This window comes from Dendropsophus ebraccatus, chromosome 9, assembly GCF_027789765.1.
Source record: "Dendropsophus ebraccatus isolate aDenEbr1 chromosome 9, aDenEbr1.pat, whole genome shotgun sequence".
Classification (NCBI taxonomy): Eukaryota; Metazoa; Chordata; class Amphibia; order Anura; family Hylidae; genus Dendropsophus; species Dendropsophus ebraccatus.
In genome coordinates, this window is record NC_091462.1 from 62,326,321 (window position 1) to 62,353,964 (window position 27,644).

A 27,644-nucleotide genomic window follows, 5' to 3' on the forward strand; every position below is an offset into this window, starting at 1 on the left:
ATACTGTTAATAAAAAAATAAATATATAAATAAATGTATATATATATTTATTTACAGTATATTTAATTGCATAAGTATGTATTCGTTTTAATTAAGTTATTAAACAACGAAAAAAGCTTTATTAGAACAAAAATGTGCTTTATGAATTAAATATTAACTATTAACAATTCCTATTGCCGGTAATACAGCTCAATGTAATAATTAATACTTTAATTAAAACAGCAAATATTTCTTCTAATGATGCTTTTTTTATCAGAATAGCAATATTAGAAGAAACATTTTGATTTATATGTCCGCCCAGCTGAGCGGACATATAAAGAGCCGGTCCCCGGCACACTGAGCTCAGTGTGCCGGAGACCGGCGAAGAGAAGACATCAAAACATCGGAAATTGAGTAGAAAGCTTCCCCCCCCCTTCCCTGCACTGCACCCATCCCAGCAAGGAAGGGGGGGTAACTTAACCCCTTCCTTACTGGTATGGGTGCAGTCTGACATCTGTCTGGCCCCCAAGGGGTTAAGTGGGGACACTTACTTAACCCCCTGGGGGCCATATTGTTCAGCATGACACCCAAAGGGTTAAGGGGGATTCAATGCATCCTCCTTTACCCCTTGGGTGCCACACTGTAAGCAGCGATCTGTAAAGATCCTGCAATGATGGGTGTTTTGCTCCTGTGTGTGTTTTTTTTGTGCGTTTCTCCCTTTTTATTTTTCGTATCATGTGGATTACGGCGGATTCGGTGGACTACGGAATTGACCAGCGGTTGTTGGGAGTTTTTTTTATATATATATATAAAATAGTCAACAAGGGGGGTGGGGGTGTTTTTATTTGAATAAAAAATATTTTTCTCTTGTCTTTATTTCTTTACTATATAGACTTAGTAGTGGAAGCCGACTAATAGACGGAAACTATTACTAAGTCGGGGCTTAGTGTTAGCCGGTATAAAATGGCTAACACTAACCCCCTCATTATTACCCCAGTACCCAATGCCACCAGGGGTACTGGGAAGAGCCGGGTGCCAGTGGTCCTGGAGCGTCAAAATTGGTGCTCCTGGACGTGGCGTCAGCAGGCTGGTAATATTAAGGCTGGGGAGGGCCAAAACAAATGTCCCTTCCCACACTGGTGTTACTAGGCTGCTGTTGCTTGGTTTTTAACCCAGCTCGTTATGGAAATAGGGGGAACCCTATGCACTTTAATAAATAATTGTAAAAAAACGCATAGGGTTCCCCCTATTTTCATAACCAGCCGGGTTAAAAACCAAACAACAGCAGCGTAGTAAAACCAGGATGGTAAGGCCCATTTGTTTTGGCCCTCCCCAGCCTTAATCCTTAGAGGAGCAGGACAATTTTTATTTTTGCGTTTTCATTTTTTCCTCCTTGTGCTTAAAAGGCCATAGCACTTGCATATTTTCACCTAGAAACCCACACGAACCCTTATTTTTTGCGCCACTAATTGTTTTTTGCAATGACAGGCTGAACTTTTTCATGAAGTACCCTGCAAAACCAGAAAAAAAATTCAATGTTTGGTAAAATTGAAGAAAAACAAAACAAAACGCATTTCTTTTATACTAGCTTTTATACTATGTGATGGCGCCATGATGTGTTCTCTCTATCGGTACCTGGATTATACACATGCGACTTTTTGATCGCTTATTATTACATTTTTTCTGGATTTGATGCGACCAAAAATGTGCAATATTGCACCGTGGGATTTTTTTGCGCTTGCGCCGTTTACCGTGCGAGATCAGGAATGTGATTAATTATGCAAAACATGTTTATTTATTTTTATTTATAACAAGGGAAACGGGGGGTGATTCGAACCTTTATTAGGGGAGGGGGATTTTTATTAATAACAACCTTTTTTTTTTCTTTTACACTTATACTAAAAGCCCCTCTGGGGGACTTCTAGTATAAGCACACTGATCTCTCATTTAGATCTATGCTGTTTAGATCAATGAGATTGGTACTCGATTGGTGCCGAGTCGGGATCAGCACCATTATGGCGCAGACCCCAGCCCGTGCCGGACGTGTGGATCGCTCCTCAGGGACAACGTCCCAGAGGAGCGTTCCAACCCACTAGACACCAGGGAAGGACTGCATAAGGTAATCGGATGCAGCTGTCAACTTTGAAAGCTGTATCCGAATACTTAATTAGCGGGCACGGCGATCGGACTATGCCCGCTAATAGCCGTGGTCCCGGGCTACATACGGCACCTAAGATCACGTTGGTTCACAGTGCGGCCGCCACGTGGCCCCGCTCTGAACACCTGTAGGTGGCTATGGACGTACAGGTATGCCCGTGGTCTAGGGGTTAGACAACCAATTTTGCGCCAATTTTGATGCTCCGGGACCACTGGCATCTGGCTCTTCCCAGTACCCCTGGTGGCATTGGGTAATGGACAAGACACAAGTGAAAAATATTTTTTATTCAAATAAAAACACCACCACACCCTTTGTTGACCATGTTATTTTAAAAAAAATCCCAACAACCTCTGGTCATCGCCGTAGTCCACAGGATACCGATATCTGAAAAACAAAAAGGGAGGAACACACAAAAAACACACAAACAGGAGCACCACACACACATGGGTATCGCTCCTGCGATACCCATCCCCCCCGAATCTCAGCCACCCTCTGCCAGCTAGGCTTCATCATCCTCAGAGCCCACTGACTCTTCTACATCATAGTCAGAGCCCACCAGCTCTGCTACATCATCATGAGAGCCCACTGACTCTGCTACATCATCATCATCAGTGCTACATCATGACCAATCAGGCACTGCACTGCAGGAGAATGTAATTTCTTGGCCAGCGCTATCTTGGATTTATATTGGATTGTACCTGTAACCTGTAACTCAGGAACGGTGGTGGCTAGAAAGACAGGAGAGGACTCAAAAAACTCAAGGGGGCCTGGTGAGTAAGAACAGTTAAGTTTAACAGTTAAGTAAGAGCATTCAAGTTTTTACCTTTTTATAGAATACTACTTTAATATGTGTTATCTGAATTGATACAGGTTAAACATAATGGGGGAGATTTATCAAACATGGTGTAAAGTTGCTAGCAACCAATCATATTCCACCTTTCATTTTCCAAAGAGCCTGTGAGCAATGAAAGGTGGAATCTCATTGGTTGCTAGGGGCAACTAAGCCAGTTTCACTTTACACCATGTTTGATGTTGGATAAATCTCCCCCAATGTCTCAATTGTGGGAGGGGTTACAGTGATCATCTTCATACAATAAACTCATAAGTGAATACATAAAAAATAAATAGAATGTTGATTGTGTATTGTGTAGAACTGAGTTTAAAGTGATGATAGTCAGAATACATAGAATGCATGTACTATTGATTGTAAAGATTTAAGGAACATTCCCAGTAGAACATTCAAAGAAGGCAGGAGTGTGAAATGTCAGGAACTGTGTTTGTGGGTTGACCGATGTGTGTGGAAGAATCTGGAATAGGACAGTTTTCTATCTACTACGTTTGGGTTTTAGTGTGCTATGTTCAGGAGAGGGGGAGAGAGAGACAGTGGTCTATGTATCTGCAATCTGAGAGCTTGTATGTATTCTCAAGACAGATCAAAGCTCTGAAAGATACTGTAAATCAAGGCTTCATTTCAACTCAACAGCTGCAGCAACAGTTTCGTTTTTAGTGTAACCCCTTCCTTGTTGTATTACTGCTGTAGGTACATAGTGCTGTCTCCTGTATCTGATCTCACACTTCCCCCTGCCTTTACTCTGCAGGCTTGCCTTAAGCAGCAGTTTGGTGTTTCTGTTTCTTTCCTGCTCACATATCACTTTCCAAATCCAGTGCAACATTTACCATTTATCTTCCACATGCCATTTATAGTGCTATTCTGTGTAAATTACCATCTCACCATAGTGTAGCCTAGTGTAACCTTTCTTCAGCTGTGCTGTGATTGGTCAGAGGTCTAAGGGAGGAAGTAACTGTTTGTGTACTACTGGCAAACAGCCCAGTGAGAGCCTAAAAATCACCTTGTCTATAAAGGGTTAATCTAACAAAACCAAAATAATAAAATAATACAAAATAAGATTATGGAAAAATAGGCAGATAACTCGCAGACAAATCAAATCCTTACATCTGCTGGAAGCTATATATCACATTCTATGTTAAGGACATGAGCTCCATCGGTGTCTTTTATAGTACACAGAGAACCATAATGAGCCACTTTCACACAGTGTCCAAAGGAACACATCCAGGCACAGATAAAGAGCTCTTTACGGTCATAACAGCTGTTCTATATCATCAGGTAGCATTTTTCTATACGGCCATCAGTGTACAGTAGGACAGGGGTGGGGAACCTTTTCCATGTCGAGGGCCAGTCGGGCATTAACAAAATAATTTGAGGGCCGCATACTGTGCGCTGCAGTTAGTAGCGTCTTTTTTTTGCAGCACCCGAGGCAAGGCAAAGTATTGTTCCCCTACTGCCCCTGCTATTGTAGTTAACCCCCAGTGATGCCCCTTGTAGTGTAGTTAACCCCCAGGTCATGCCCCTTGAAGTCTACTTATCCCCCCAGTGATGCCTCTGGTAGGCCTAGTTAAACCCCCTAAGTGATGTCCCTGGTAGCCTAGTTAACCCCCCCCAGTGAAGTCCCTGGTAGCCTAGTTAACGCCCCCAGTTATGTCCCTGGTAGCCTAGTTAACCCCCCCCCCCCCCCAGTGATGTCCATGGTAGCCTAGTTAACCTCCAAGTGATGTCCCTGGTTGCCTAGTTAACCCCCCCAGTGATGTCCCTGGTAGCCTAGTTGACCCTCCCCCCCAGTCATGTCCCTGGTAGCCCAGTTAACCTCCCAGTGATGTCCCTGGTAGCCTAGTTATCCCCCCAGTAATGTCCCTGGTAACCTAGTTGACATCATCACGCGTGGCTCGCAGGAGAAGGAAGATGTGCGCCGCTCTGGTGGGGAAGGGGACGGCACTCACAGCATCCTCCCATGTCACAGACACAGGAAGATGCTGTGAATGCCGGCTCCTGCCCCACCAGAGCGGCGCACACATCACAGGGGAGCTGCGGAACAGAGGTTCCCCACTGCTGGTGTAGGTACTTTAGCAATACAAGTGTTTCACTAATATACCCACTCTGATTTTTTAGATTTTACAGTTTTCACATATGACACAATTTCAGACTAGAGTAGAGTAGACATGAGCAAATTTACAGTAAAAACAAAGTGAATTGCTTTGTTAGCTCGGCAGTCGGCTTATCAGCCTGCTGCCTTATAACTCACTACCGCTCCGTGCCGCTCCGCTTCAGGTGCGGGAAAAGCTGGATACAGTCCTGGGAAAATGGGAGAAGTTTCTCAGAACTGGATCTAGCTTTTCCAGGCATCCAGGAAGAAGCAGCACAGAGCAGCATGTACTTCAAAGACAGACAATGACAAGTCTACGGCTGAGCTAACAAAGCAATTCAGTTTGTTTTTACTGTAAATTTGCTCATCTCTAATGCTTAGTATTGTTTCAAACTAACATGGTCTAATACAAAGCATTGTAAATTGCAATGTTGTAACCTAAGGCATTGTAACTAACTGGACCACTGCACTAGGTTTGCAGTGTGTGAAATTAGTTTGACATGTTTTGCATGTTAAAAACATAAGGGGAGATTTATCAAATTGTTCAGAAGAACAGTGGAGCAGTTGCCTGTAGCTACTAATCATAATTTTCCTTTCACTTTTTAAAATGAAAAATTAAAGCTGGAAACTCATCTACTGTTACTTTGCTGGTTAGAGATATCTCCTCCAAGGTGTACAAGCAGCCCTGTCTCTTGAAATCCCCCTCTGGGTCAAAAATTGAGGATGTCCCTCTGACTCCAGAATATTGTTTCTTTTTGTGTTGATTTTCTGTGCACTGCTCAATGTCCTCCCTTAAAGGGGTAGTTCACAAAAAAAAATATTTCAAATCAACTGGTGCCAGAAAGTGCCAGAGATTTGTGATTTACTATTAAAAAGAATTTCACAACTTTCAGTATTTATCAGCTGCTGTATGTCCTGCAGGAAGTGGTGTATTCTTTCCAGTCTGACACAGTGCTTTCTGCTGCTACCTCTGTCCATATTAGGAACTGTCCAGAGCAGTAGCAAATCCCCATAGAAAACCTCTCCAGCTCTCCAGACTGAAATCCCTGCATGACATACAGCAGTTGAGAAGTACTGGAGATTTTTAATAGAAGTAAATTAAAAATCTCTGGCACTTTCTGTCACCAGTTTATTTGAACGTTTTTCACGGTTAACTACCACTTTAAAACTTAAAAAAAAAAATATATATATATATATATATATATATATATATATATATATATACATGAGAAATACGTATGTACTAGAAATAAGAGTATTTACCAAAATGAATTATGTCTTGTAGAAAAAGATTTGTTTGGTGCAGAACCATTTGATCCATTTTGCTGTGCTGTTGGCGACTATACACCAGATATACAGTCCAAACTGGATGAGATGCAGGTAAGTCACTAATGATTACTAAAACAATATTCCTCATCTGATTGTTCCCTCGCCTTTACTGAGCAGATGTTATGAAGTTACCTTTTGGTAAATCTAAGTCCGGGTTTACACAAGTGTTATACAGGTTCATTTTTGCATCCAAATAATGGCTCCAAGTCTGGGCCCGACTAGAGGTCTATAGACCCGAACAGACCAAATAGTAATCTATAATGCTGTCAGTTCAGGTCATTAGACCCGATCAGAGCCTCTGCTGAAGATTTTATTCGGCGGTGAGAAATGTAGTTGGCCTGTCCGCTGCATGATGTATACTAGTGCTTCTCAATTCCAGTCCTCATAGCCCACCAACAGGTTTTAACTGGTGATATTGTGGTGATTTAGTTGGTATAGTACTCGGCCAGTGATGGTGATTATCGTGACACCAGTGCTAGCCCAGCACACAGGTTTGATGTTGATACCTGCTTTTAATGTGGCCGTTCTGTACTGTTGCCCAAATGGTCGGTGATGGTTGTTATGTGTCCCTTGGGCTTTTGTCACGGTAGTCCTGGGTGGCAAATTTACCCACCTGGACTATCGGTACCACCACCCACAGAAAAGAGAAAATTGACCCAAGGTGTGTGGTGAAGGTGTATAGGTGCTGGTGCGGATGAAAAGATGAGACCCAGTGATAAAAATAGAACAGCTTTACAATGCAGTTTCTAAATAATGAAAAACACTTTGGCAGCAAATAGATAAGTGCTTCAACTTGGTTTGTGCTGCGGAGATAATTGGAAGAGTAGAATGTAGTAGAGGTAGTTGTAGCGTTTTGAGAGTTTAGAGTACAGCAGTGTAGAGGAGTTTATAAAGGGAGTCCCAACCCAATGTAGTACTTGTGCTCTGCTGGAATTTTTGAGAAATACTTGAGAGTGAGAGATACTTTTACCCGTGTTTAGACTAATATATGACCACCTTCTGCTGTCCTACTAGGGTAATACAAGCCCCAGCCTTGGTTACCTTGGTGAAGCTATGTGTCCGAGATGTCCCGGGGTTACTTGAACTGCAAGCTAGAATATGTAGACTTCTGGTAGCTTTGTTTTATCCAGGCTAGTTCCTTTGTGTATCAGGATACTTCCCTGCACCTTTTAGACTGGTTCACGGCGTGGGCTAGGATAATCCCTGACTCTTCTCCCTTTGTAGTTTCTAGCATAATAGGTATAGTAGACAGACTGAAAGGACTGAGTGTCTCTGGTTGCTTCTGCATACACATGTCTTAACCAACTAAATAACACACTGTCTGGACTAGACTGAACTGACTTTTCTCCCACACGGGGCTAACTAGCTACTTCCCCAGGGTGTGTGTGTGTGTGTGTGTGTGTGTGTGTGTGTGTGTGTAAGGCGAACAGGGATAGGTAGAGAAAAAAAGAGTATCTCCAATAGGTCAACACAAAACGCATGGTACAATAATAACAGTAACCCTTTGCTTACTTTAGCTGTGCAAAGAAATAAGGTGTAAAAGTAACAACGACACCTAGGGGCGAAACTATAAAATACTACCTTCAGCACCACTGAACTAAAGAGAGAACTGTAGGGCACTAGAGCACTTAACTGTGGGACACAACAATATAATTATGTGCATCAGGTATTATCACATATGTTCTTTGTAGGGGATATCCTCAAAACATGACATGTTGGTGTCTTTGAGGACAGGAATTGAGAAGCACTGATGTAAACAAACTGACCTTAATAGACCCAAATATCTATAATCTAGTCTGTTGAGTGTTCTGCTGGTGTTTTTTTTTTTTTTTTTTTGCAAAATTCCAACAGAACACACAAAAAAACATACATGCAGTGTTTTTATGCTGGGTTATTTAAATGGATTCTGCAGCTGAAGCACCAAACAGACCCTCAGACACAGAGATGTGAACAAACCCTAAATGTGCCGTCTGTTTTTTGCTATGTGGATAGAGGATAAAATATAGAGAGTAAGCACATATTACCAGTGCAGTTGAGAAAATCAATTCAAAACTATGATGTAACAGTTTAAATCAGGGCACTACATTCATGTTTCCAGTGCCTTCAACCACCAATGAAACTTATCATGATTAAAAGTCTGAATTTTTTGGTGATGAGGTTGTAATATTTTACAACTGTTTGGAAATATAAAATCCATACAAAATTTTATATATATATATATATATATATATATATATATATACGCTGTGGAGGCAGATATCAATTATTAGAATATGCCCCTGTAAATGGTAGGCATGGTAGACTCTCATTATAGTTGTTATCAAAGCTTCGTTTGACTTTGTCTTTCTTATTTCCTTTAATGCTTCACTGGACTTTAGCGGCAGAGATGGTTAGTATTGAGAATATTTTAAATCAGATGTATCTATTGTATAACAGGCCAAGTTTGGGGGCGGGGTCTGAAGTAAAGCTCTGTCCCGTCTGCTTTTGGGAAGTTGTAATTTTCAGTTAATTTCCATTTTTGTTTGTTTAAAGACAAAAACATTGAAAAGTGTAAATTAAAAACAAAACCAGAACTGTCTGGATTTCTCCATACCAACCAATTAGAACAGGTTTAATATTAGCAGAGCTCATTAATGCTGGCAACTGTTGTTTTTACACTTCCGTTTTTTCTTCCTCATGTTTAATAAGTGATAGGTCTTTAATTTTTTCATCTACTGACCTTTTTACCATAAATATGCTGTAAAACTTTGGTCGGTGAAATTTTAATTTAAAGGGGAACTCCGGATAAGGAAAACGTGTTTTCTATTAAAAGTACATTAAAAGTTATATAGATGTGTCTATACAATGTATTACTGTATCTGTGCGGTTCAGCCACACTGGTAGCTGATAGAAATCCAGGAAGTGAAAAAACTGGCCTCTGTGCAAATCCACATTGTCTCCTGCTCTTTCTGCTATCCCCCCTTAGGAGACAAATATTCCATGCCTCTGTCTCACATTGTGTGTGTCTGCTAGACACAGGCTGATGATGCAGAGATGGGGGCAGGGCGTGATTCACCATCTCTGACCGGCCAGAAGCAGGTGTTTCAACTTAGTGCAAAAGTCTACAGAGAAATTAGGGCTGTGCTCACACATGTTAGAGTGTCATTGCAGTCAGGGCCGCCGATAGGGCAGTACAACTGGTACTGCCGTATGGGGCCCGGACCCTAAGACACACGAGGGGGGGGGCCCGGCGGGCCCGCCGGCCGCCGCCCCCCGACCGCTACGCTAGGGGGGCCCGCACGGCCCCCCTTGCCACCTGTTTTTGAGCATCCCGAGAAGCTGCGGCCACGCAGCTTCTCGGGATGCACTGATCGCTTTAATGTTCCGCCCGCACAGCGGGCGGAACATTAAAGCGATCAGAATACAGGAGAAGGACCTGTCAGCGTCCTCCTCCTGTATTCTCTCCCATAGGCTGCCGGCACTTCATACCAGCAGCCTATGTGAGGCCGGGCCGTGATCATGTGCCCCTCCGGCAGGCGTGATGATGTGACGTCATAACGTCTGCCGGAAGTCCCGTCCCTGCGGCTCGCAAGATGGAGCCCGAAGAGGAGGAGGAAGAGTTGCTGCCTGCACAGCGCGGATTAGGTGAGTAGGATGTTTGTCTTTTTTAGGGGCACCTCTGGGGGCATTATTAGTGTATGGGGGCACCTCTGGGGACATTATTAGTATATGGGGGCACCTCTGGGGGCATTATTAGCTCATGGGGGCACCTCTGGGGGCATTATTAGTGTATGGGGGCACCTCTGGGGGCATTATTGGTGTATGGGGGCACCTCTGGGGGCATTATTGGTGTATGGGGGCACCTCTGGGGGCATTATTGGTGTATGGGGCACCTCTGGGGGCATTATTAGTATATGGGGGCACCTCTGGGGGCATTATTAGTATATGGGGGCACCTCTGGGGGCATTATTAGTGTATGGGGGCACCTCTGGGGGCATTATTAGTATATGGGGGCACCTCTGGGGGCATTATTAGTATATGGGGGCACCTCTGGGGGCATTATTAGTATATGGGGCACCTCCGGGGGCATTATTAGTATATGGGGGCACCTCTGGGGGCATTATTAGTGTATGGGGGGCACCTCTGGGGGCATTATTAGTTCATGGGGGCACCTCTGGGGGCATTATTAGTTCATGGGGGCACCTCTGGGGGCATTATTAGTATATGGGGGCACCTCTGGGGGCATTATTAGTATATGGGGGCACCTCTGGGGGCATTATTAGTATATGGGGGCACCTCTGGGGGCATTATTAGTATATGGGGGCACCTCTGGGGGCATTATTAGCTCATGGGGGCACCTCTGGGGGCATTATTAGTATATGGGGGCACCTCTGGGTGCATTATTAGTTCATGGGGGCACCTCTGGGGGCATTATTAACTCATGGGGGCATCTCTGGGGGCATTATTAGTGCATGGGGGTACCTCTGGGGGCATTATTAGTTCATGGGGGCCACCTCTAGGGGCATTATTAGCTCATGGGGGCACAGCTGGGAATCCTACATACAGGGGGCACAGCAGGGGATCCTACATACAGGGGGCATCCCACACAGCGCAGTTACTATGGGAGCCTACAGGGGGGAGAAAGGAAAGGAAGTTGCTAGAAATGTGCGGAGCCTAAATTGTTTGTCTCGCAGGTTCTAAGGGGATGAAACGTATCTGGAAGAAATCATTATCGAGGTCTGGGCCGGATGGAGAGGAAAAGGGAAAGTGACGCCTCAGATCAAAGAAGACGTCACCTGTGAGTCCCTGTATGACAGTTTTCTTATTTTGTAGAACATCATTTAGTAGGGGCGCCCCGAGGTGACAGCTACTACATTATCTGTACTCAGAGATATCACTGTGTTATCTGTTGTGTTACATAGGACTGCAGGTGACTACTACATTATCTGTACTCAGAGATATCACTGTGTTATCTGTAGTGTTACATAGGACTGCAGGTGACAGCTACTACATTATCTGTACTCAGAGATATCACTGTGTTATCTGTAGTGTTACATAGGACTGCAGGTGACAGCTACTACATTATCTGTACTCAAGAGATATCACTGTGTTATCTGTGGTGTTACATAGGACTGCAGGTGACTACTACATTGTCTGTACTCAGAGATATCACTGTGTTATCTGTGGTGTTACATAGGACTGCAGGTGACATCTACATTATCTGTACTCAGAGGGATATCACTGTGTTATCTGTGCTGTTACATAGGACTGCAGGTGACATCTACTACATGATCTATACTCAGAGGTATCACTGTTATCTGTGCTGTTACATAGGACTGCAGGTGAAATCTACTACATTATCTGTACTCAGAGATACCACTGTGTTATGTGGTGTTACATAGGACTGCAGGTGATATCAGGTGATTTCTCCAGGTTGCAGAAGTTCAAACTTCATCGTGCCCTGGTGTGCTGGTGTCTGTATGTCTGTATACACGTGTGCTGGTGTCTGTATACATGTGTGCTGGTGTCTGTGTGTGAGATCAATTCTAGAGAACTGGCTCATATACCCCATTTTCCCCAGTGGCTTAAAATGTAACCTCTGTTATACAGTTATAAAATTGTAGAAATTAAATGTGAACAAGGTGCAATTCAAATAGACACTTACTTGTATAGCTGCCTCTTGTGCTCTGTATGCAGTGCATTATATTCACCCTTGCAACGTACAATTTATAGCGTGTCTACAAGCCCAGCGGGGCTCATTATGATGGAGACTAAAACTTATACAAGAGTGGGGTAGGGGTTCCCCTGTATTCAGAATGCTGTTGAGTACTAGGCAATGCCCCGTCTGGGATTATTGAATTTCGAGGGTCTATGCAGAGCAGGATAAAGACACCTCTGCTGCACAAACAGGATCTCCTAGAAAGCATTCTCACCGCCATGTATTCGCTATCACTGGCTTTGGTGAGCTAAACTAGTCTGCCTGGGGGGGGGGGGGGTGATTTGTATATGCTCATTAACATCGAACAGCCTCATTATATTAGCCTTATCAACATATTCTATGTTAGTGAGCATACCGGGGGGGGGGGGCGGGATATTGGTGAACATATACAAATCAAACAGCCCCCCAGACCCTCGAAATTCAATAACCCCAAACGGGGCATTGCCTAGTACTCAACAGCATTCTGAATACAGGGGAACCCCTACCCCACTCTTGTATAAGTTTTAGTCTCCATCATAATGAGCCCCGCTGGGCTTGTAGACACGCTATAAATTGTACGTTGCAGGGGTGAATATAATGCACTGCATACAGAGCACAAGAGGCAGCTATACAAGTAAGTGTCTATTTGAATTGCACCTTGTTCACATTTAGCTTCTACAATTTTATAACTGTATAACAGAGGTTACATTTTAAGCCACTGGGGAAAATGGGGTATATGAGCCAGTTCTCTAGAATTGATCTGAACCAAATTATACCTCCCAGCAAGGCGTGGGGCGAACACACAATTTTTTTTTTTTTTTATTAATGTGGGGGGCCCAGACACTTTGGTTGTATGGGGCCCCGAAATTCCTGATGGCGGCCCTGATTGCAATACTGCAGTATCTGCACAAAAATGATGCAGTAACACAAATAGATAATGCTAAACAGCAGAGAGGATAAGAGCCAACACTGCCAATTGCAAATGCACAAAAAAACAAGGCATAAACAGTATATCCCATGTAAGATAATATCGGATAAACTCCTTATTGTGGGAATCAACTTCAAAGATAAAAGATGCTTGATCATAACATGTGTGTGGAAAGGAAAAGAAAAAAAAAATTAAAAGTTCTTTGCTTTATTCCAATATCAGCATTACAGGTACAGAATACAGTGTGCTGTGCGGGTGTGACCACAATGAAATGATAAAGTACTGCAAATAATTTAGTAACACAATGAAACTGTGTGAACACAACCTAGATGTTCTGCAACAGCTTTGCGCGGGGAATAGTAACTACCAAAAAATGGATTTTTGGTAGTTACAAGACTGGGATAGAAAGGTAAGTATTGTTATATGCTTCTGCAGATGTTTCATTTTTTTCTACCTCTACCCGGAGTTCCCCTTTAATGTGGGTTTCATGTTCATGCCATATGCCATGACATGTTATCTAGAGTGGAGAAAATAAGTATTTGGTATAGTGCCGATTTTGAAAGTTTTCTCACCTAAAGGAAAGGAGAGATCTGTATGTTTATCATAGATTTAGTCTTTCACAGTTGAAGTATACCTAGTTAACCCCTTCATGACTGAAGGTCATTGATGCACAGATGCTTAGGTCAAAATGAAGCAGCACTTCTAAGACCTTCTAAGAGCCATAACATTTTTTTTTCCACCTACAGCTCTGGTTGGGGCGTCATTTTCCGTGACATGATCTCTATTTTTTATTATTATATTGGTGTAAAAGAAAAATTTTGATCGCTTTTTGTAAAAGGGTTGCCCACTTTATAGTAAAAATGTTCAGTATACAGTATTAGTAACTGTACTCACAGCACTTACTGACAGCAGCTCTCTGTGTACCTCATAGACCTAAAATCAGACTCCCCTCCTCCAGGTTGGGCTGCCCTGCTCTGTGGCAATTCTGTCCATGAGATGGCCAACATGGAAGAGCATGTGACCATGCCCTGCCCCCCTCCAGTGTCCACTATAGGCAAAGATAGGCTCAGTGTTTGACACTTGGAGGCAGGGCATAGTTACAAGTTCCTCCATATTGGTAATCTTTTGGACAGCCTCACCACAGAGCAGGGCAGCACAGCCTGGAGGAGGGGAGTGTGAATTTAGCTCTATGAAGTACACAGGAAACTGCTGTCAGTAAGTGCTGTAAGTACAGTTACTAATACTGTACACTGAACAATATTACTATAAAGTGGCCAATTCTGGTTCACATGGGTCCCTACACTATCTCCACACTGTGTTGGTCAGCGACTGCCAACCCTGCAAACCGTGCACAAGCAGGAAAGGGAGGCCATAGAATGGCCCTGCAACAATAATGTCACAGGACCAAACCCAAAGGGCCCTACCAAAACCCAGCAGGAAAGATAGGAGGTACTTGACAATTTGGGTCAGACCCACATGACCCAAATTAGCAGGAGACACCTGCTCACACATGTCAAGTACCTCTTATCTTTCCCATCCTACCTGCAGGAGCTATGGTGAGTACAAGACCATATATTAACACTTGTGTGGAGATAGTGTAGGGACCCATGTGAACCAGGAGACCGGCACAAGGTAAATGGGACAATATGGTTTGATCAAATTATATACCAACATCCTGGCTTTGGTTTTTAAATGTAGCCGAGTGGCATTAGTGTCAGCCATAGGTGTGATGTGCAACAGCTCTTTTCTCTCCATGTCGTATTTTACTTTTCTCCCTTTTCTGAGCAGTTGGCACTCCTCTTTGTTAGACCCACTTAACCCAAATTAGCAGGAGACACCTGTACACACATGTCAAATACCTCCTATCTTTTCCATTCTACCTGTAGGAGCTATGGTGAGTACAAGACCATATTCACACTTGTGTTGTTTGGCGGCAGCTTTCTCCGCCGATGGTGCCTGCTGGGTTTTTTGGGTTTGGTCCTGTGACAATAGGGTTGCAGGGCCTCCCTTTCCTGCTTGTGCTCGCTTTGCGGGGTTGGCGGTCGATGACCAACACAGTGTGGAAATAGTGTAGGGACCCGTGTGAACCAGGAGACCAGCATGTGGTACATGGGGCAATATATATATATATATTTATATACTGTATATATATATATATATATATATATATATATATATATATATAATGTTCCTACTGAATGGGACATGTGCAGTAAGAATGTAAATACAGTGGTGCCTTGGATTACAAGCATAATTCGTTCCGGGACTGTGCTTGTAATCCAAATCCACTCTTAAACCAAAGCAAATTTTCCCAAAATAAATCATTGATATGCAGACAATTGGTTCCACACCCCAAATATAATGATTTATTATTCTGAATAACATGTAATACAAATGAAACAAACATTTAGAAACAGCAGAATCTGTGATATTATAAGTTACTATACAGTAATGGAGAGGATGGGAAACACAAGGGTGGACAGAGACTGCAGGGAGCATGAAGGAATGAGCAGGACATATGTGGGCACATACATGCAGCACTCTCTGTCCGGGGAGAGAGGGGTTACAGCTATGAAGAGATTACCTCCACAGTCCTGTCCCCTGATGTAAGCCCCAGCCTGAAGTGGATCTGCTATGATTAGGAAGGTAAGGGAGACTTCCTGGGTCAGAGTACAGGGCTGTAGACCCTGCTATGCAGACCATGCCCCTCCTCCACTCGCCCTCCAACCCAGTACAGGGAGCTCTTAAACCAAGTCACAATTTTGAAAAACTGTGAGCTCTTAAACCAAAACGCTCTTAAACCAAGTTACTCTTAAACCAAGGTACCACTGTATTCAGATTGTGGATGAGAAGGGGTTAAAAGGAATGTGTCATCAGAAAATGACTTATTATTTAAATAATGTTTTTTTGTTAATTTTTTGGGCCTTTTTTAATTTTCAATTTTTCTATCAATGTTATAAAATAATCTGGAAATCTTGCAGTTTTTATTCTCACCACTGGAGCTAAAACTAATCTAAAACTTCCTGTTCTGTCTGTAGTGATAAGGGGAGTCTGCTGTAAAGTGAGCTGTACGACATTCTAGTGTGATATTAGACCAGTAGGAATAGCTGTAGTAGTAAAAGTGATGGAAACACTTCTAAAAAAGAAGATAATGGGTCACCTAGAAATCAATAATTTGATAGATCCCAACCAGCATGGCTTTACTGCAGGCAGATCATGTCAGACTAAATAAAAAATTTTGTGTCACAAAAGTGCTGGATGAAGATGGTGCTGTGGATATCGCCTATCAGGACTTCAGCAAAGCCTTTGATAAAGTTCCCCATAAAGAGCTGATAGAGAAGTTAGTAAGAATTAGGCTTAATCCCTGGATAATTTGGTGGATTTGTGGTTGGCTAAAGGATAGATATCAAAGGGTTGTTGTATCTTCTGAGCAGAGACTGGTTACAAGTAATGTGCCACAAGGGTCTATTCTGGGTCCTGTTCTTTGTTGTTTGTAAGGTTTGGTAGGTAAAGTTTGTCTCTTTGCTGATGACACAAAAGTGTGCAATAGGGTTGATATTCCTGGAGGTGTCAGTAATATGCAAAATGATTTAGCATTACTAGATATGCGGTCCAAACTTGTGATGAGCGAATGTCCCGATGTTGGTTTCGGATCACAAACACAAAAAAAATTATTGTGATCGGTTCATGTTCGCCCAACAAATAACGAACGTACAGTAGAAGCATATGTTTCGGTCTAGAATGCGTACAGATTATTAGGTGTAAAATGTAAAATACATAATAGCAGAGCATATGCCCGTGCGTATATACACAATGACATGCATACATGTATCACGCAATACGTGCAAGGAATGCTAGGCCGCAGCATATAGTCAGCTGAGCAAGTCAAGATGTCCCAGCAAACCTCCCCTTTTAGCCTTAAAGAACTCAAATATATTGTGAAAATAATGGACAGGATGGACTATGATCTGCATCATGTTTTTTTTTGTTTTGTTTTTTACAGAGGATGCCTGGTCATTACAGGGTTAAGAAATGAATCCTTATAGTACTAAAATGCTGGATTCTGTCACCCTCCCTACACTGACAATTTCATAAGATTTTAAGCACTACACAGTCAGCTCTCCCTCCCCACACATGTATGTAACCCTACGCAGTGACACTAATCGTACAGCCAATCACAGTAATGCCAGTAGTAAACATGGCTACTGCATTACCTGATCTGCTCTTCCTTCCCCACATGTTTATTGGCTCTTTCTAATTAGTGGGAGGTAACTTGCGCAGTTCACATGTTCAAATATGTTCGAAAATGATCATTATAACCATTCCTATCATCAAACAAATTGTGATCGGTGAACACAAACAATTAGTCTCATGTTCGTACGGCCATTCGAACATTTATAAACATGTTCACTCATCACTAGTCTAAACAATGTAAACTGCAGTTTAATTTTTCCAAATCTAAAATAATGCACTTCGGGAGGAGGAGTTCTCTATCTCAGTATCATATCTGCACTTCTGTGTTAGCAAAGATTTAAGGAGAGAAGGATTTAGGGCTACTGATTTCTGACAGCCTTAAATGAGTCACCAGTGCAACCAGGCAGTAGGGTAAGCAAATTGTATGCTGGGCTGTATAGCTAGAGGTATAACCAGTAGGAAGAGGGAGATTGTCATCCCGCTGTATAGAGCTCTAGTGAGACCACATCTGGAATACTGTGTCCAGTTCTCAGAACCTTTTCTACAAAATGATATTGATAAAATATAATGGGTCCAAAGACGAGGTACAAAAATGGTGGTGGGTGTCAGGCATAAAATATATCAGGAAAGACTTAAATGACAAGTCTGCTTAATTAATGTATTTGCTAAAATATTTAGCTTGACAGGCTCTATAAGTTTACCTACATTAGTTGAGATGGGAAAACCTCTTTAACACGTCAGTTGTATTGTACAGTAAATAAAAAAAAAATTGCTGTTGCTGGGCTTTTGTGCTAAATATCAGCAGCAAAGAAACCATTTATACTGACTAGGGAGGGTCCAAACCGAGTTCGGTTCGGGTTTGTACGAACCCGAACTCTCGGTAATGATTCCCGCTGTCTGCCCGCTCCGTGGAGAGGGTGGATACAGCAGGAGGACCGCCTGGAAAACTGGGATACAGCTATAGCCATAGGCTGTATCTCAGTTTTCCAGGCGGTCCTCCCACTGTATCCACGCGCTCCACTGAGCGGACAGACAGCGGGAATCTGATGCCGAGTGTTCGGGTTCATACGAACCCGAACCTCGGCAATTTCGGACCATCCCTAATACTGACATGTTAATTCTTTGGGAGGAAACTATGGGCCTCTTTTACTAACAATGCATCAGTTTTAAGCCATTATGTTGTCTGTTGTGTCTGTTTATTTTGCGCCAACTTCATTAATATGGCGCACGCTTTATGTAAATCTGAAAGGTTTTTCACAGGACAAAACTAAAACTTACCATCCCGCCACACTAAAAGTGTCTGCTTTCTTTCGGTTGTGGCAGATTTTAAAAGACACACCCACAACACGCCCACTTAGCAGGTTTTAGGACAAAAATGGCATGTTTGTTGGGTTTGTGGACAAATTGTGTCGTCCGTCTTTAGTAAATATGTTGGTCCACTAAATATGGACAAAAAATGGACAAAAAAGATGAAAAAAAAGCCAACAATTTGCTGCCGAGAACACCTAATTAAGTCAAGCCCGATATGTTTAAGTCTGTCAAGGGAAAAGTCTTGGAATGTAGCAACACATTTATTTTTTATTTAAAATGTAATGCAACTAAATACTAGGGATGAGAAAACTATCGGACTTTTGGTCCGACAGCATCTTCGCTCAATTAGTATGCCTGCGATGCCTGCGATCCCGGGTGCATAGTTGCAATTCGGGGAATCTGCGGGCAGGATCTTCCAGGGAATTTAAGATACATTCCCTGGATTTCCCTGGAATGTATTTTGAATTCCCTGGAAGATCCCGGCCGCAGATTCCCGGGAGCGCAACTATGCACCCGGGATTGCAGGCATCGCACTGGAGCGAGCGGCTTTCGGACCAAAAGTCCGAAAGTTCCGCTCCTCTCTACTAAATACATCTATTATTGCTATAACCATACTGACCCAGACAATGAATGGTGTAACTTAATGAACAAGGTACTGTATATGAACCACAACATGGTGCCATTTAAAAAAAAAATGACTTGTCTTGGAAAAAACAAGCCCTCATATGGCTGTGTTGAACAATAAAGATTTACAGTTATTGAAAGGTGATGATGAAAAAAAAAGCAAGAAAAGATCATTAAGGTCTAAAATAGGGAGTCACTAAGGTTAATATGATTTATTCCTTTGTTATGTAAGAAGTAACTGTTTTTATACCTAATTGAGAAAATAAAAATAATTCACAAATATATTAAATATACCTATAAATCTAACATGCTGTTTTATTGGTATAATTTTTCAAGCCCTTAAGGAGATAATAAATGCAACAATGTGCAATACTGTTTCCTTTTGTTAATGAGAGAATTCAGCCTCCACTCAAAGCATTCATAGGAATGCTTTACTATAGTCCAAGCCACATTAATTATTTTTCTCTGTAGGCTGCCCAATACACAGTCTTATTTAACTTTACACATGCTTAAAATTCTTATGCTGTCCATGAACTACAGTTGTCATGAAGCACTGGCACAGTATCAAAACTCTAAAGCGTTTAACATGTCTGCAAACATCAGTACTGGCAATATGTTGCCTGAAACAAATTTATTTTTTTAAATTATCACTCTGATGACGGTATTAATGGATTGTTTTATTTTTGAGCAGCTATAGGTGGGTTGCAGGAAAAAAAATATATATTGTAGTAATTAACAACATGGTATGACAATTTTATTATGGTATTATTTGTTAAAGGGAAACTAGCAGCAGATTAGGAGACTGATCTGCTCATGTGTTCCATAAGACCGAGAGCACTGAGAATAAAGGTAATTTTCTTGCCTTCTATGGCGCCATTTTTGGTGAATCTTCACTTTATACAATGTGCTATTTAGACGGTTTGGCGCATTAGGTGCATTCCTACCTCCCTCAGTGCACCAATCCACCCTTCTGGCCCACCTCTCCTCATAAATATTAATGCGGTGCTCAACAGTAAAGCATATGAATATTTAAAAGAAGGGACAGGGCAAGTTGTTGCACTAAGTGCAGCAGTCCTGCCCACAGTGCACCAAACCATCAAATTTGCATATTGGATAAAGTGCATATTTACATAAAACAGTACCAATGATAAAGGTTAGAAAATGACCTTCATTTTCTATGGGACAGTAACAGCAGATTAAAATGCTCTTAACCCTTAGGGGACACAGCCAGTTTTAATTTTTGCCCTTTAGTTTTTTTTCTCCTTGTGTATATAAGGCCATAGCTTGTGCATTTTTCCACCTAGAGACCCAGATGAGCACTTATTTTTTGCGCCACTAATTGTACTTTGCTATGGCAGATGTAGTTTTTGCCTAAAAAAATGTCATGAAAGCAGAAAAAATTATATGTGTGGTAAAATTGAGAATTTTCTTTTTTCTGTTGTGCGCCGTTTGCCCTAGGGTAAAAACTGACTTGTTATACATGTTCCTCAAGTTGTTATGATTACAATGATATGTAACTTGTATAACTTTTATTTTATTTGATGGCTTTTAAAAAATTAAAACCTTTTAAAAAATATATATGTTCCTTAACCCCTTAAGGACAGAGCCAATTTCGATTTTTGTGTTTTCGGTTTTTCCTCCTTGTGCTTAAAAGGCCATAGCACTTGCATTTTTCCACCTAGAGACCCACATGAGCCCTTATTTTTTGCGTCACTAATTGTTCTTTGCAATGACAGGCTGAATTTTTGCATAAAGTACACTGCGAAACCAGAAAAAAATTCAAAGTGTGGTGAAATTGAAAAAAAAACAAAACGCATTTTGTTTATTTGGGTGAAATGTGTTTTTACGCCATTCGCCCTGGGGTAAAACTGACTTGTTATATATGTTCCTCAAGTCTTTACGATTAAAACGATATATAACATGTATAACTTATATTGTATCTGATGGCCTGTAAAAAATTTAAACCATTGTCAACAAATATACGTCACTTAAAACCGCTCCATTCCCAGGCTTATAATGCTTTTATCCTTTGGTCTATGGGGCTGTGTGAGGTGTCCTTTTTTTTTGCGCCATGATATGTTTTTTCTATCGATACCTTGATTGCGCATATACGACTTTTTGATCGCTTTTTATTACAATTTTTCTGGATTTGATGCGACCAAAAATGCGCAATTTTGCACTTTGGAATTTTTTTGCGCTGACGCCGTTTACCGTGCAAGATCAGGAATGTGATAAATTAATAGTTTGGGTGATTACGCATGCGGCGATAGCAAACATGTTTATTTATTTATTTATTTATTTACTTTTATTTATAACCTGGGATAAGGGGGGTGATTCAGACTTTTATTAGGGGAGGGGGCTTTTTACTAATAATGACACATTTTTTTTCTTACTTTTACACTTATACTAGAAGCCCCCCTGGGGGACTTCTAGTATAAGTGCTTTGATCTCTCATTGAGATCTCTGCAGCATAGATATGCTGCAGAGATCCATGAGATCGGCACTCGTTTGCTTTCGGCTGCTGCAGCCGGAAACAAACGAGTGCCGAGCCGGGGACGGCGCCATCTTGGAGCGATCTCCCCACTAGACACCAGGGATGACGCTGCGTCCGGTAATCGGATGCAGCTGTCATGTTTGACAGCTGCATTTGATTACTGTATTAGCGGGCACGGCGATCGGACCGTGCCCGCTAATACCAGCGGTCCCTGGCTACAAGTGGCACCCGGGACCGCCGCGGTTCAGAGCGGGGTCGCCGCGCGGCCCCGCTCTGAACTCCCTTACCGGCATCAGGGCGTAAATGTACGCCCGATGTCGTTAAGGGGTTAAAATTGCTCTATTACCATGCTTATAACACTTTTATCCTTTGGTGTATGGGTCTATGTGAGGTGTCATTTTTTGCGCCATTATGTGTTCTTTCTATAGAACGATTTTTATTACAATTTTTCAAGATTTGATGCGACCAAAAATGCACAATTTTGCACTTTGGAACTTTTTATGCTTACGCCGTTTACCGTTATTTATTTTTATTTATAACATGGGGAAAGGGGGGTGATTCTTACTTTCATGGGGGGGGGGGATTTGTATTAATAAAAAAAACTTCTTTTTTTTACACACATACTAGAAGTCCCCCTGGGGGACTTCTAGTATGACTGCTCTGATCTTTCATTGAGATCTATGCAGTATAGATATACTGCATAGATCAATGAGATCTGTGCTCTATTGCTTTCGGCTGCTGCAGCTGAAAGCAATAGAGTGCCGAGCCGGTATCAGCACCATTATGGCGCAGACCCAGGCCTGATACATTACTTAATGTCCTGGTGCAGCTAGGGGTTAAACATATTTTAAAGCTGAGTTCAAGTGCTGTAAAATCAAGGCAAAAAATCTGTAGTTTTAGTGTAGTTTTAAAAAACCAAGGTAAAACTGTAATTTTTACTGTAATTTCTGAAATTCAAGGCAAGACTGCAAAAGTACCATGATGGAACCACAACAGAACCTTAACGTGTCACTGTCGTTATAACGTTCAAAATCTAATTTAACAGTAAATGTGAAATAAAGCAAGTTTGCAATTTACATTCATTATTTTTTTGTTGTTATCATGCTGTAAAACAAAGCTGAACTTACCAGAAATCCAGGTCCAGTCTCCTGAGGGCAGAGACTGCCTTCTCTGTGAGCACTCAGATGACCTGGGAAACACTGGACTTCCTGTTTTCTGAGTGTTTCCTGTTTTTTGAGAAAAAAAAGAGTCAGCAGGAAGTGCTGTGTTCTCCATGATAACTAAAAAAATAAAATAAAAATTAAAGGTAAAGTGCAAATTTAGGTTTGATTGAGTTAAAGAGTAGCTGTTATTATGATTTCTCTCCCGATGGGCGATCAGTTGTTACTGCTCCTGGAAGGTTAGGGTATGGATATGACAAAGGCGAGTCTATTCCCTGCATGAATTCCTATTCTGATTCCTTCTGAGCTTACACACAGAACAGCTACTCTTTAACTCAATCGAACCTAACATGTACAGTTATATTTTCTATTTATAGACTGCATGCATTTTCCTTGCATTCATTGGGGGAAGGGAGATGGTGGTTATATCTTTTATTATACAATTTATTGGGGGGGGGGTTATTAAGTGGTGGTTAAGGTCATGTTGATATGATAAGGTTTTGTCATATTGTGACAGTACTGTCACAATTTTACTGTGATTTTTTTTTATAGTAATTATAGGCAATCACAACAAGTATGCATGTACAGTATATTGTTTTACTAGGTAAAATTCTAAGTCTGTATGTATATGCAGTTGTAGTTTTATACTTCAGTTTCCATCCTATACTACTCATCCTACTCCTAGACGTATTTGGCTTGTTGCTTGGCTTGTTTATGGAAAACCTAAAAGGTTCATGCTACAGTGATTTTAAGAAAGTAGGGTATTTAAGTAGAAGCATGCAATGGTGATTTCCTCATCTCAAAAAAAAATTGAAACAAAGCTATACCCCCAAAAATGTCAATGATTCGATTGCTTATCTTGTGCCTTTGAGCATCAATAATAGCTTGAGGCTGTCGAGAAGTCAACTTATTTCTGCTGAGGTATCCCACTCTTCTTGAATGGCAGTCCTCAGGCTGTTGAGGTTCTGGGATAGAGTTACAAGCTTCTACACAGCAATTCAGCTGATCCCATAAGGTTTTCTATGGGATTTAGTTATAGAGAAAGTGCAGGCCACTCCATTTGAGGTAATCCAGTCTCCAGTAGCCATTCCCTAATGATGCAACCATGATTCCCAGGAGCACTGTCATCCATGAAATGTCTAAAGTTATTTTTAGTGAGAGTGCTCATTTAGCAGTTTTTGAGTTGACTGATTTTTGAAGAGGCTGAATATTATTGACGTTGCATGTACAGTAATTGCAGTCTGTAAATTTCATGACTATCCCAAACCTTTCATTTTACATCTCATGCGGCAGAGCTGTAATATGCATTAATATAATGTAAAAAGGTATATAGCTGTAAGGGTATGTTCACACTGAGTAAAACAGGTGGAATTCCTCAGCAGACATTTCAATTCCTTGAGTGTAGAGCAGAAGTGTGTGAGGCATCCCATTGACACACTGGGGCAGGTGGGATTCCAAACGTAGTGCACAGCGGGGCTCCACCGCGGAATTCCACCTGTTTTACTCAGTGTGAACGTACTCTTATGGAGAGTCAAGGAATGTCAGATGTAAGCTTTAAATATACACTCTATATATACCTCTGCACATGACTTGTTGACCTAACATTTTGATTAGAATATGTCCTTTTATGTCCAATTTATTCTCTTTGTATTCAACTCACATAAGAATAACTTTCATTTTTATTTTGCAGGAGGGGTTCAAAATGGGACTAACTGTGGAAGGAACTGTGTTTTGTCTTGATCCTCTTGAAAACAGAAGCTGAAGCCGAGGATCCTATTTTTCTTATATAAAAAAGGATGCCAAATACTTGGAAATAGAAAAAATATAGTTAATGACAATGATAGTACCTGGTAGTAGACAAATCATTAGTGGACATTTACCAAACCTTTTCCTATGCAGACTTATTAATTTTATTCCATTTATTCAGATTCTTTTTTGGATTGCCTGCACTCATTTAACAGAGTTGGGTTGTAGTATATTACTAACACTAAATTTTGTGTATTGTACTGGATTAAGCAGTGTCTATTCATTTGGGTTTAGATATATTTATATACTTTGGAAAATACCAAACTTTTATTTCAGGATAAACATAAGACAGAGCAAGACAACATAAGACATGAAGAGGTTGTAGAAGAGATTAGGACCTGGTAGCATAAGAGGCAGAGATTAGTCAGCAATAGCGGACAACCTGATGGCCATTTGAGTGGTTGGAACCGTAGGGTTTGGCACACATTATTAGCTCCTTATATCAAAGAGGTTCTTCAGGTCACCCTATTTCTGGTGTCATGCATGTCTCCTATTGTCATACCAGTGCTTGCAATGGGCCTAGTGCCACCATGCCTTTGCTCTGCTTCTTGGCCATTTTCTGTGTTGCTCCTCTTGCTGTCACTATTAATGTTAGTCACTGCCTCCTGAAGCTCCCCAATGCTGCTGTTCCCCTGCACACCTCTATACACTGTGTTACTACCCACTGCCCATAGAGTCCTGCTATAACACCATACAAGAGTTAAAAAAAGAAACTCTGTTATACAAACAAGTAACAAAGTGAAGGTCCTTCTTTATAAGCCTCTCTATCACTATAATCTAGTCAGATTTAGAATGTACATGTCCCATATTTAAATTATTTGTCATTCTTTAATGCATTCATTACATTTCTTTGTAGAATTGACAACAAACATGGGACAACGACATCTTATATCCTTTTGGTTAAATTCAGTATTTGTAAAAAGTGGGTAGTAAGCTATCATATGCCCAGATAGTGCCAATTTTTAGAGCATTTATTAGTCCATTGATTTCACCTTTTATTAAGAGTTACATCTTATTGTCATACTGTATATAATGATTTGCCTGTATTGTAACTGTTGTGATATTTTTGTACTGGAAAAAAAAACCTTTCAATTCTGTTTGGCTGTTAACTTGTTCTTTCAATAGCTGCATATGCCATTTTTATCTGCCCATGAATATTTTGTATACTAGAATTTAACATATACAATTTTATATATAAATATGTTAAATAAATATTAATAAAAATATGTATATATATATGAAACTATATAAGAAACTTCATACAATAAAACAAAACCACTAAAAGCTATAGTAAGCATCTTTGCATATTATCCTAAAGTCATTGAGCAGTAAAGGGGAAATTTATCAAGGGGTTTGTACCTAATTTTCGGTGAATAACTGCATTTTTCACCCATTTTTGGTCTAAGTTCTATTTATGAACCAGTATTCGACAGGTGAATATTTTTAGATGCAACTTTTTTTAATCTGCCTGTTTTAAATATTCACCCAAAAGTTCGCATAATCCTGGATTAGCGCCCAATTTATCATTTGCAATTTTTTAAAAAGTTGCATAAACAGGCGCAAGCTTACGTCTGGTCAGAACCAGGTGAATAAAACTGCGCATTTTTTTTCATAGTTGCGCCTTTTTTGCGCCTTTTTATTTAGATGCATTTACTATGGCAGTGCTACATGTTAATGAATCAGTCACTAGATATTAGAACAAAATACACACCAATCCCCATTAGAATAGTTGCACTTATTAGACTCCTTAGTAAATGTCCCACTATGTGCTTAGTTCATCTTTTATTGGTATAAAATCATTGAACTAATATAATATACTATATAATGAAAAAATAATATGGGTATGGTTGATTGCATGACGATAAAGCTTGTTGTTCAAAGTGTACCTGGCTCAGATGAAGGCAGACCCGCAGCGGCCTCCGGACACAACCCAGGTGTCCCGTGTCACTCCATCCCAGATAACCCTCTAGGAGTGGCCCATCTGGCATGCGGGAATCTAGAGGACCCCTCTGTTTGGCCTGTCGACAGTACGGCCATATTGCTAGAGATTGCCCTGTACTGAAAGGAACAGAGCAGGGTTTAAACTCCCAAACCTCTGCAGTAATGGGGCATCCCACGGCGGTTTGTCAGACTCTAAGCCCCAGGCGTGAAGAACACAATTTATATGCCAGTAGCCCTGTTATGGAAGCTGAGTTGGAAGGCCAGAGAGTACGATGTTTGGTTGACACAGGGTCAGAGTGCACCCTTATGCCACTGGAATTCTTTGAAAGGCATTTTGGGCACATGATGGAGCCAGAGGATGGAAGTGTCATCCGACTCACAACTGCTAATAACAGTGAACTGGATGTGCGTGGAATCGTCTGGATGCGGGTCCGATTGTTTGGGCAAGATATTGGAACGAAGGGGATTGTGCTTGTGGACCATTCATCCCGGAAAGGAATGGACGTGACGCTGGGCATGAATGTGTTGAGAGACTTGGATCACCACCTCTATGCTAAGGAGGGACCAAGGTATTGGCAACAGGCCACCACACATTAACCAACCCAGAAAGTCCTACAACAGATGGTGAGGAGCTGCAGTTTGCAAAAGAGCCACATGTCCAGATGGCCTGTAGGTCACGTGAAGGTGCCACTGAAGTCCCCGATAGAAATCCCGCCTCAACAAGAACAAATACTGATGCTCCCGGTGAGAGCTGGTCAACAACTGAACGGGTTGGAGGTCCTGATTGAACCCGCCACTCAGGGAGAGTCTTCAACCCGCCCATTGATAGCCTGGGCTCTCGCCACTGTGAAGAATGGATGCGTACCTGTACGATGTCTCAATGTCATGGACAGTCAGTTGACTGTTACTGGGACTACCCTACTGGCCGATGTCTATGTACCCCAAGGTGATATCATCCGACGGAAGAGTTTTACGCTACAGCCGGACGAGGGGTTGGCCTGGACCTATGCTGTGGAGGTTCAACAAGGGGAGTCCCCAACTGCGGAGTGGAACGGCCGAGTGATCATGGCCCTGATGGGAGTAGACTGCAAGACTCTGACTCAG

At 41.6% G+C, this 27,644-nt stretch overlaps 1 protein-coding gene and 1 long non-coding RNA gene across 5 annotated transcripts in view; one reads left to right on the top strand and one right to left on the bottom strand.

Annotated features, from left to right (window-relative positions):
• Positions 1 to 25,763, top strand: part of GULP1 (GULP PTB domain containing engulfment adaptor 1) — a 378,289-nt gene extending 352,526 nt beyond the window's left edge. For all 4 annotated transcript variants that reach the window (XM_069983509.1, XM_069983513.1, XM_069983510.1 and 1 more), the window contains 2 exons: positions 6,362 to 6,456; positions 24,484 to 25,763. In XM_069983509.1, the coding sequence (XP_069839610.1) occupies positions 6,362 to 6,456; positions 24,484 to 24,555 (167 nt within the window). In that variant the 3' untranslated portion in view covers positions 24,556 to 25,763. The remainder of the gene's footprint in view (positions 1 to 6,361; positions 6,457 to 24,483) is intronic.
• Positions 1 to 27,644, bottom strand: part of LOC138801071 (uncharacterized) — a 113,341-nt gene that overhangs the window by 25,009 nt on the left and 60,688 nt on the right. Inside the window, exon 3 of the long non-coding RNA XR_011364559.1 lies at positions 22,761 to 22,859. This is a non-coding gene — a long non-coding RNA (uncharacterized lncRNA). The remainder of the gene's footprint in view (positions 1 to 22,760; positions 22,860 to 27,644) is intronic.